We start from the raw sequence: 12,178 nt of genomic DNA, 5'->3' as shown, positions 1-12,178 counted from the left end.
GGATTTCAGGGATTTTACCATCCACCGTCTATCCCGTGTTAGGATGAGCCAGCTCCCTCTGCTTATCAGACTGGTCTAATGACAGAACACTGCAGTTATGCAGCAGGGCTGTGCTGAGATGAACCCAGCGTGTGACATTTTGCCCTTTGATGTGATTGTTAAAAAAAGCCGTCACTGTTGTGTGTCAGATCAGAGCCGCAGTGTCCCCTCATGTCCAGAACCTCACTCTGACCTTCCTTTATCTTCGCCCTCGGGAATCAACGGTCTTCTTAGCAGTCAAATTACAGTATAGAAATATTAATGATGAGCCGGTCTGGAGAGAGTTTGAATATGCCAGGAAAGTCAGCCAGCATTTAAGGTGAATCGTAAGGGGTGTTTTCCCATTAAACTGCTTTTAGCGGGAGGTCAGTACTGGGAAATCATGGAGAGCCCTTCATTCATTTTAACATCATTCTGTGCTGATAGGAGTCCTGTGTGCTAATGTACCATTACTTGTTCCTGATCATAAGTCTCATCAGGGAGCTTCTGTGTCTCCATATTTGATATAGTCACAGTTCAGCGTGCAATATTTGTATTAGTAGTAATACATCAGTTTGTGTTCATAAGCAGTTTTTGTATCTACGTTCTGTATTTCTCTTTCTCACCGTGTCATGAGATGCACAAGAACCATTTTGGGAGCATCTTTCACATTCTTGTGTACAGTAAATGGGTTTAAGATTTCTCCAAAAATCTTTTGGCATAGGCCATTACTGAAACTCACTGTCTACTGAATCTCTTACTGATGCTTTCGTGTGGCTCAGTTGTTAGAGCATGACTCTAGCAATGCCAAGGTCATGGGTTCGATCCCAGGTGCAAAATGTGTAGTAATGCAATGTTTGCCAAATGCATATATATTTATATATACAAATGTCTGTGTGTTGTCTGTGTGTGCAGATGGAGCGTCTCCAGGTGGAGAACGCTGCCGAGTGGGGTCGTCGAGAGCGTCTGGAGACGGAGAAGCTGGCTCTAGAGAGGGAAAACAAAAAGCTGCGTGCCCAGATGGAAGACCTGGAGGAGCAGCTGGCACGCAAGCGCAGGCAGGCCGCCAGTGCCCTGGACACTGACCTCAAGACCATCCAGTGTGAACTGTTCGAGAGGAACAAGGTGAGCAGAGGAGAGCGGCATCCACACAGTAACTCACACAAACAAAGCGAAGGGCTAGTAGGAAGTTCTAGTCATCTACATGCATACTGTAGATGCAAAATGAGTTGAAGTAGTAGTTACAAGTAATGGCTAAAGGTTTTTTTTTGTTGGAAATTGTAAACTACAACAATTGAGGAACTCTATATACTCCTGTGCGTCCCTGGAAGAATGTTGGTTGGCCAGAAAAAAAGTGAATATGCCAAAGTGTGTCTGCAATAAACAGTCATAAATACTGATGATGGGATGTACATATAAAAGCTGAGATGAGATGCACACTAACAACTTCAATGCCAAATTTGACCACAGAGGCATTGTGACACATGCACAGTGAGGTGCGATGCATAATAAAGAAGGAAGCAATGGTTCTTGTGATTCACGGTTCAAGTGATTTTATAACAGCTAAGGGTGTTGTTAGGCACAACGTGGATAAATACTTATAAAGTTACTGTAAACCAATGCTTCATGGTGCTAATTGTTTTAATAAAACGGTTATTCTATATTCATGGCAAGGTTACATAAACTGAAACACAGCAAATAAAATGTAATGATATTATTAAAAAACATTAATGCTCCACCGAACAATATAGTTCATCAGAAACAATCCGATGCAGTGGTACTTCTGTAATCTGGACAGCTGAACATGGCCCAACATATCAGAATCAAGGACCAGAACTAACCGTGTTATACATTTCCCATTATGCACTGTGGTTTGTAAACTGGACAGAGAGATTAACCTCTTAGCTCAATTAAGCACAAACCCCTGATAGCTTTTCTGTAGTTTGCAAATGTATTTGCTAAAAATGACTAAACTGAGAAATGCATTGTTCAAAATGCTTCGAAATATTTGAGCTCCTAAAGTGTTACAGCTTAATTCTGTGATAGTTGGGGGAATTTCTGAACTTAAGAAATGGGCCAAGGACCATCACAACATCGCAAACCCCTGCAGCATATAAGAGTGATTGATAAATTGTGAAAGTAGAATGTTGAAAATCTTAAGTTGCAGTGTACCTGGTCCAGTCCTGCAATAAATCCAGTTAGTGTCATTGCAACGAAGAGGCCTTATCCATCAGAATCTGAGAGCTCTGTATCCTGTACTGCCCAAAGCTGGGCTGCATCAACACTGCTGCGAAACTGCAGACATCCCCGTCCACAGTGACTGTGACATTGTTTATTTTTTTTATTTTTGACGTAGCGTGTGGTAATTGTCAGGTTTGATTTGCTGTGAGGATATTGTGCAGTAGTTGTGTGTGTTTGCTACATGATGGCGAAATATTCAAGTGGCGTGGCCAGAAATCCAAACACTTATAGCCAGAGCCCTTATGAGCGGCCATTAGCAGAGGCAGAGATTTATGAAGTGATCCCAAGCTCCCCTCATACAGGCGCTGTAAATCACTTGCTCACCTGCTCGCTTTCCTCTCTCTCGAAAGCCGGAAAGATTTAAGGGAGAGAAATGAATATAAGCAGAGAGAGAGAGTTGTTTTAGAGTTGAGATGTGTATCGAGAGGTTTGTGTGTTTGTGTATCGATTAGACCAATTAAATATTTTGTTCCAGAAAATGGATGCGTAACCTTAAGTGTTAAATGCATGACATACAACATCCAAGCGTTGCGTCTCTGTGTGTGTGTCCACATGCTGTTGCACTTGTCCGCACAAGCGATGTCCTCATAGTGGCCAGCGGCCTGCAGTTTGGGAGAGAAACACTGAGAGATTTATGAGCTTGCTCAGGAGCCGTTGAAGCAAATGGATCGATGAGGACGGGAGCGGAGAAACAGGCCACGCCGCACTGAGGACAAGCAACCATCGCTGACATAAAGCACAAAGTGTGATTGATACTGAAATCATATCCCGGTCCAGTCGCTCACTCACTTTCACCAGCGTTTCGTTAAGCCCCCTGCTGCAGATTGATGAATACTGTCACTTGTGCTGTTAGACCCAGCATGTGCAGAAGATTGGGAATGGGACTCTTTGGCTACTTCCTGGTCGTGCACGGCTTCCCGGTGTTTGCTATCTCGACGTGAAATGAAATATTGATTTGATGGCGTGGATAAGCCTCGGTCACTCATTGTTATCGTCTTTGCGCTCGAGGGGTGTGCTTTGAGGCAAAGGTCAACACTTAGCAGACCGCGGCCAAGATCTGAACCTCGATTGATTCTTTCGTGACTGCGTTTGTGTTCGAATCAGAAACAACATGCGTTCCATGACTAGATGTGACTTTATAATGACACTGGAAGGCAGTGTATGTGTATTTCTACAGTATTCATTTATACAAGAACTACAGTTGCAGGAAAACTGTTTTTAACTCAGTTTGTCTGCTATGTATCATCTCTCGTCATTTGTTTGATTGTCATGATGTTAGCGAAGTTTATAGCTTAAAATTGTATTCACAGAATGATACATCTCTGTCAAATGTAAAAATGTCTATAAACTCTTTCAACGGTTTAGTATGTATTTTATTCGGTACAAGTACTAGAACAAAACAGCAGAATAGAAGAGATTATTTATATTTATTCATGCTTTATATACTTTTATACAGTACACAGAAATACAATATTAGCTGTCAGCACCAAAATTTTAGCATGCAATATAAATTTAGGTCTGGACCATGGCCCATTGAAACGCAATGCTTGGTGTGCATCTGTACGTCTACATTTTGGTTTAAAAAGATTTATCAGGCTGGCGGAGGCTCAATCAGAGCTCTCGGTCTGACAGTAACTATGCTGCACATACACCTGCAGATTGGCACATCACACACACACCGACACACACACACATCAAAAAGGTTCTAGTCCTGCAGGTGGATGTACTGCTGTTGTTTCTGCCGTCTTTTTTTTCTGTGTGGTGATCACAGAGACTGTTTGATCGTGTGACCAAACTCTGAAAACTCTTAGCAAGCGTGTTCGAGTGAGCGTTTGCGTGTAGCTAATACATGATGACACCGATGTTCCAACAAAAGGAAAAAGCGTGCAGGGCTTCAACCAGATGGAGAAGCGTTAGCTCAACAGACTCTACTTTTTTATTATTCCTAAAGGGTTTGTTGAGTCTAGAGCAGACACGCTTTGAACTGGAGTCAAAGTCTGTCTCTTGCTCCTGAATCAAAGGAAAGTTAGTCTGTCCATCTGAAGGTCAGTTTAATGCTAGACTTTTCTATCTATCCATCTTTTGCTCCTCTTGCTTTTATTTATGTCATCATCAATTTCTCCCTCTACAAATCATTCATACATCACCAGTCAAAAACGTTTGGACACCCTGGCACGTTGTTTTATTACTTTTTCCATGTATAACAATAAAAAAGTTTGATAAGACACACATTGTTTTTAGTTATGTAATGATTGGCAGGTAGACCATCCTGTATTTTAGTCTATTTAAAGTGGGGGTGTCACGATATACCAATATTTTTAAGATAACCATAATATTAAAAACCATGATTATAGATTTTGTGTCAACTCTCTGGGATTAATTGTATAATCCAGCATCGACCATTAAAGGTCTCCTTAAGAGTCACAATACTGCTTACAAAGTCTCTCTGCAATCTTTGTTCTCATTTACATTTAGGCATTAAGCAGACGCTTACATCAAAAGCAACTTCAATAGGCGGCAATAATGGAATAAGTGCTTAAACCAAGATAACCAAGATATACTCGATTTTAAAAGTGTGATTTGTTGGCCAAAAGAGGGGAAAACCAAAATACACAATATGAATTGGACTGATAGCATTTATTGTTTATTTAAAAACATTTAAGCAGATACTGCGATTATGTTGTTAACCATGAATTATTTTAGTTAACCGTGACGTGAAAATCTGATAGTATGACAGCCCTGATTCAAAATTGCCCAGATTAAAAAAACACTGAGCGTTCTCTCAAACATTTTTTTGGGATACTTTTTAACATTAATTTGAGTTCAGATGTACAGTATGCTGGGAAGTGGTTGGCTTATTTCCTTCACCCTTCAGTCCAACATGTCCCCCAAAATGTGCTTTATAAACTCATACGTAGGCACAGTTTATATTTAAATGCAGAACTAATTTCAAACAATTTTACACAAACTTTTAGATCAAACAGTTTTCAAGATAAGGAGGAACATAAATTCAGCAAGGCCAGTCTAAACTTCTGACTGCTAGTGCGCACTTTGACTCTTTGTCACCTGCCTAGTCATATACAGATGTGTTCTTCACGTTCGGCTCAACATCCCGAACTCCTTCAACATCTGGCCAGCTGCCTGCACCCTCCTCACAGGTGTTTATCCCTCCTGCTCTGTTGGCATAGAGACCGAGTTCATTCACCAATCCCAGTGATTAATGAGGCAATATTGGCTGCTCATCTGCTGCTTCTGACTGCGGCTGCTCCCACATTCTGATGGAAATGCGGTGAATAGTATCGACAGCCAATGTGGGAGCCCATGTGTTCTGTTTTGCATTTTTCTGGCTTCACAAGCAGCGTATGAATCAGAGTTTGTGTGTCTAAATGAGCTTCTCTGGAGTGCTACATCTGGAGTAAGCCAGTGTGAAATGAATTGTCTTGCCTTTCAGATTCTGGGCTACTTCTCCAGAGGTTTTCCATTTGGGTTCGCTGTTTGTTTCCTCACAGGGGTCGGCCTTTACTGATTGAGGTGGCACACACACACATTTTCTTTTCAATCTGTCACTCTTTGCCAGCTCTCTTCTCTCCCTGGGAACAACCCTGTTTAGGGTTCTTCTGCTTTTATACCATAGTTTACGAATATTATCTTTTTTCTATAAAAAATGGTTTCTTAAACAATCTTACTGTACCTTCCACCTGTTTTCCATTGATCACACCAACAGGTAGTCCCACCCTAAACTCTTGCTATTGGTTGAGCCAAGAACATTCTTTTGAAGTCCCCACACGTAGTTTTAGAAACATGAATTGTGGAGTGAAACTACAATTTGCTTAACTTATAGTTGTCTCTGTGTTTTTAAGTTCACTCAAAAAATGAAATTGTATTATTTACTTACCCTCGTGTCATACCCTTATGATAAAAATGTTCAGCAGAACACAGTTTTACTGTTCAATTGCTTAAATATTGGATTGTTTTCATCAAAGTCGAGTCGAGCACAGGGGAAATTATTGGCGAGCCACTGTCACTTTTTGGCTGACGTTCTTGTGCTCTTTATGAAGAGTCATGATGTACTGCCATTGTATTGAATCCACCCGACCGGATGTTCATTGTCTTCATTTCTCTTTTGTGTTCTGAAGAAGAAACAAGTCATACCGGTTTTGAACGTCAAAGTGAATGATGACAGACATTTCTTTGTAAACTAATCCTTTCAAGTCAGATAGGAGAATTATTTTAACATACAGAAATAATGACACACTTTACCTTTTAACTGCAGTCATTGGGGCAGATTAGATGGTAATTGAAATCTTCACCTACCCCTGCGCCTTGTCTGGTTTGAGTGGCGGTTTATATTAATAACCTTTGTCACTTAATGCTCATGCTGTGAGCATTGAGTTTCTCTCTGCTGGCTGCATGTGTTGGGACCCTGACAGTGGCCCCGCACATCAGTCAGCTGTCTCATGATCCCAAGACGGTCTGTGGAGCCCTATTAGCTCAGGACTGAGTTTAAATGAACCCATTAGCACCCGCTATGGCTTATTTATGAGCCAATGAAGCTAATGTCCCAGTTAGCCGGTGCTGACAACATGCCATTAATGCTGATCTATAGCCCACTATCTAACCCGAAGGTACAAAGGAGATATACGACAAAGGAGATATATGTATGCATGGAATGTACAAACTGAATAATCTGAGGTTTCTTACCCTTATATTTTTATTGATGTGACATAAACAAGTAAGATCTGAGGGAAATCTTTTGTTCTTAATTTGATCCTTTATTCTTTTATTTGCATATTAACATTTTAAACATTTTAAGTTAACACTTAACATTTTGAGTACAGTACTGTAGTGTGTAGAAGTCATAGGCCACAATTAGATTTTTTAGCAACTGCATAGTGTATACTGTATACCAAATGCTGACTTTTGTCTAAATTGTTTTTTATTTATTTTGGGCACTGTTGTATGTAGTACTTACGTATTTTTACTTTTACTAAATTTTCAAGTATCGGTAGTTTATGAGAACTTTTTTACTTTGGAAAAAATACTACACTACAATTTAAATTGTATCATATGGTTTACTCTACTTCATTTCAAAAATATGTTTTTTATATGTTTTTTTACCTTTAATAAAGTAACTAAGTTTATTTTTAAAATGTAGTACTTTTCCATTTTTAAAAGTATAAGTACATTTACATTTATTAATTTGGCAGACGCTTTTATCCAAAGCGTTTAACACTGTGTCTACACCGGATGCAACAGGCACGACGCAACATGACAAACCTGCTTGTTCTTAGTTGGTTTGAAAGCACTTTGAAAATGTGAAATTATAAAGGATTCTAATGCGTTTCTAATGTCTTTTGTCATGTAGCGTCATAACTGTCGATTCCGGTGTGGACACAGTGTTACAAGTAGGAGAGCATATAAACATTTTGTCAGCACGCTAAAAAGTACCATTAGTATACAAGGCCATGCTACTGTAGGAGGATTAGGCTGGAGTAAGCAAGGGAGAGAATGAACAACAAGATTTTTTCATACTTTGTAAAAGAAAGTACTGTATTTTAATGTACTTCAGTATTAAAAGCTAAGAAAACAACAATTATTTATGAAATGTAGTGGAGTATGATATATGCTTTATGATGTAGTAAAAAAAAAAATCCAAAGTAAAACCATTCGGATAAAATACAGATATTTAAAAATGTACTTGGAAAAAAAATTAAACAAAATAATTTTTTGTACACATTTTCTGCATTTTTTGTTTGTATCTTAACAAAGAGACTGAAAAATAAATGCATATGTTCATAAAACAACATGCTATTACAACAAAGCTGAGACTGGCCTTAGACTTTTGCCCTACACTGTATAAGCTTAGATATAAGTGTATAAAAGCTGAGCTGTGAAACACGTGTCTGCATCCAGTGTTTTTATTGAGCGAGCTTTGGGTCAGCAAAAACTCCTCATGACCAATAGGACAGAAAAGTGCAGGAGGTGAAGTGAAGGTTAAAGAAAAATGCTATCTGCAAAAGAGAGTGATGAGGATGAAGATGTGAGGATAATGCAGTGTTCATCTCACTTACAATGAAGAGACTGGAGAAATGGACAGATGGACAATACAATCACGTAGGACAATGGATACACAGTGGGGAAATTGCATGGCCATAATGAAGGTGAGACAGAGAGGTTGAATAGAGGAGGTGACAGGAGAAGGAGAGAGAGGGTGGAAGCAAAAGAAAGTAATTGGAACATCGGAATTGAACATGGAAGGAGAGAAGGGCAGAAGTGCAGGTCAAATGGTCTCAGTTTAAATCTGACATTGGGGTCAAAGCTCACAGGGTGTTTCGGGGGTGCGGTGCTGGCTGAAGAAGGCGTTTCTTGCGTGCTGTAATTTACTGCTAGTAGGATCCCTACGCCAGCGTACCAAACCCTGCAATTACAGAGGACCAGCACGGCTCTCAGCACGAGGTCAGCTGAGGTCAGGGTTCCTTGTGAAATTTCATTTAACCTATTTGTGGAATAATGACGTCCCAAATTCAATAGTTACACTTGTCTCATAATACTAATAAGTGTTAAATGTCAAGTTTATTACTTTTTTTGCTGTAATCAGACAAGCTTTATATTACTACAGGAATATGTAGTTGCACTGTGTGCATATTTCTGTCTTTAGGCAACAAAAAAATTTGCCAAACATCGCAGGTCTTTGTGTCACTATCTGCGCTTCACTTTAGTAGATAGCTTCTGCGTCTTTCATCTGATCTCTCATACCATTTACAAATGTGTTATTTTGCAGTTTCTAACAAAGTTACAAGCCAAGTGCCGCACACCTTGCCAAAGTGGGTTTTTACTCTCATTTGGCACACAGCAAGTGTTTATTTTTAGATCCTGCCTGTCAGGATGTATGTTTAATCCACCATCTGCCTATAGACTCTTTAATGTGAACTATTTACATTGAGGCTGTGTAGACAGCTTGCAAAGCACCATTCATTCATGCACTGCAAATTCTATAGATGATACATCCATTTGCCTGACCAGTGCTTTTCCCTGTTCTTCGGTCAGAGCCTCTAAGAATCCAAGACAGGGTTTTATCATAGAACTCGCTCCTGGTTTATAGAATTTGCTCCTGGTTTTTGCTCACTATGAGGCTGGAGTGAGTGAATCATCCTCTCAGTGTGACAAGAAGAATAGTAGTAGGAAGGCGCACGCTGGCAGAGGAGCGTTAATGGCCCCGACAGCACTTACATCGACGTGTTATGAATGTATATGATCACAGCCAATTACAGCGTGGTTGTGAGGGTAATATTGCTTTTATACCACAGTTCTGGACAATAGAAAGTATGTGAATTGCGATAACTGTACATTTACATTTAGGCATTTGGCAGACGCTTTTATGCAAAGCGACATACATTGCTTTATCCTATACATTATACATTATACAAGAATTTGCAATCCCCTGGGATCGAACCCACAACCTTGTTTTGTTAACGCAATGCTCTTACCACTGAGCTACAGGGAAACTCTAATTCCAGTGCTTTTCGTATCCTTTGAACGCTGCTTGTCCAATCAGATTTGAGACTATGTGTAATAGACTAACTTTATCTGACCCTTAGCTGAAATAAAATGAGAAAGGGCAGGGTCAGGGGTTGGGTTGAATTTCAACTGGACTTGAACTTACATAAAGACGTTAAAAGATGGTATGCCTCTCCTGAGGATAGCAAGCTTATCTTTTTATTTTTTTGAAATATTCCCCATGGAGCAAGTTGAGGCTTAGTATTCAGTCCGAGGATGCCATGGCAACAGGTGACCTCTGTAAACTTATCAGATAATACTCCATTTAGAATTTTTGGAGCTGCAGTTTTTCTGCATAACTTCACTACAATATGTGGGTTTGGGGTTTAAGTGAATAGACACAGTATGTACATCAACATTCAGCTTTCCTGTAGCTCAGTGGTAAGAGCATTGCGTTAATAACGCAAGGTTGTGGGTTCAATCCCAGGGGATTTCAAATGCCTATGTAAAATGTATAAGATAAAGCAATGTAAGTCACTTTGGATAAAAGCGTCTGCCAAATGCATAAATCTATATGTAAATGTTATAACAACACACGTTACTTTAGCTTACCTTATGTGGCTGCATGGCGGCAAGAGAAAGCCTGTGTTGGTAGTAAACGTTGGATGTTGCAAAAGTAAAAAGCTGCAAAAATGAAATGTGTATACAGTGTGGGAAATAATTATTTGATCCCCTGCTGATTTTGTAAGTTTGCCTACTTACAAAGAAATGAAGGGTCTTATTTTTACAGTAGGTTTATTTTAAATAGGGATGCACCGATTTGTTAATTTTGGCCGATACCGATAACCGATAATTCTTTAACATTGGAAACCGAAAATAGATATATTGGCCGATATACAGTATCTTAATATTAACAAAAATTCCCTAAGACTTAAACTAAAGGCAAAAAGAGGACAATTGCTTCTATTTAAAAACATTCACCGCGGAAAACAAGGAAACAATTAGTTCTATTTTTTCCCCTGAAAATCATATTCCAAGCCTAATTTACACTGGTTTACGATTATTTATCCATCAAACTTTTCTGGTATATTTAATAAACAAAGTATAGATGTTCTTCCAGATTATTTTTTTCAATAGCCATATGTCAAACAGGTCTCAAGACGCATTCAGACAGCAGTCTGATTCAAACAATATGCTTTTATTCCTATAGTTTACACATTGAAATTATAAATATACACATCATAAATTCTGTATCTACAAACCGGACCTGTATCAGCAATGTTTTGATAATAGCAGTATGTGAATGATCACAACAGAAAGACAGTATTGTACTTAATTTATTGACAGTATTGTAGTAATTTAACCAAAGCAAATTATTTAAGATTTATCGGCTTTAATATATCTGCATACATTTTATAATCGACCGATACCGATAACATTAAAAATGACCATTTATCGGCCAATAATTTGCATATGCTTTATACTAATGTTTGCGTAATATTTATACATAGATGTATGCAATGCATGCATGCAGGTTTTTAAAGATTGTATTGTACAAACACAGCTCAGTTGTCTGTTGATATGCAGCACCCACTGTACTTGTACTATAGCTGCCGTCATCTCTGCTGCATGAAAGGCAAAATGAAATGAAAATGGATGTGTTTAATGTTTCTGATCTTTCAGTGAGAGACTGAGAGAGGTGATTGTGTCTAGCGTTGCGAGGTGCGTCTTCTAAGCGCAGTGAGCCAGATGTTTAAGCAGATTTCAGAATCTGAAAGCCAGTGAGGGAGAAACATTTAACAGCCTTCACCCATGCGACTGTACAGCCTCACCCTGCTTCAACTCATCTTTATTCACTCACTTTGTGGATGTATGCATCTGATTACATTTGTTTATGTATTATAGGGGTTATTTTGTATTTTCAACCTTTGTGTATCACTGAAAACTGTATCTTTGTATGTGTGTGTGTGTTTGAGATCAGGTGTCTTTCCCAAGTTTCCATTTCTCACCTTCCATTTCTTCTGCTACTGTAGATTTCTCTACCATCATGGATCATTCATCAAGCTGTGGCATGTTTTATTCATCCAACCCTCTCCATCCTTCACTCAGGTCCTCTCTTTCACTATCAAAACACTCAGCAGAGATGGCTAGGCCCAAATTACCCCAGATGAAAAATTAAACCTTTAAGTGGAGAAGTGTGTTAAATCACAGGCTCCCCTTTTTTTTGATGTGACATCATTTTTAATTTGACCATCTCTTGCCTTAAAATGTTTCCTTTAGATTCACTTACACTCTCCTCAGATCGTCTCTCCCTTCTGCTGATATGAAATTTAATGTTGCCTACTTTTAGATAAAATCTTTCACTACCGTATTTTTGTTTACCTGTCTGTATGTCTATTATTCTATATGGTTTGAAATGACA

At 39.0% G+C, this 12,178-nt stretch overlaps 1 protein-coding gene across 1 annotated transcript in view; it reads left to right on the top strand.

Moving 5' to 3' along the window:
• ccdc102a (coiled-coil domain containing 102A) overlaps positions 1 to 12,178 on the top strand; it is a 66,251-nt gene that overhangs the window by 42,924 nt on the left and 11,149 nt on the right. The window contains exon 6 of the mRNA XM_056757591.1: positions 934 to 1,143. Within this exon, the coding sequence (XP_056613569.1) occupies positions 934 to 1,143 (210 nt within the window). The remainder of the gene's footprint in view (positions 1 to 933; positions 1,144 to 12,178) is intronic.

Source organism: Triplophysa dalaica, chromosome 1, assembly GCF_015846415.1.
Source record: "Triplophysa dalaica isolate WHDGS20190420 chromosome 1, ASM1584641v1, whole genome shotgun sequence".
Lineage (NCBI taxonomy): Eukaryota > Metazoa > Chordata > Actinopteri > Cypriniformes > Nemacheilidae > Triplophysa > Triplophysa dalaica.
The sequence above is the reverse complement of the archived record's forward strand: the minus strand, read 5'-3'. Positions and strand labels throughout refer to the sequence as shown.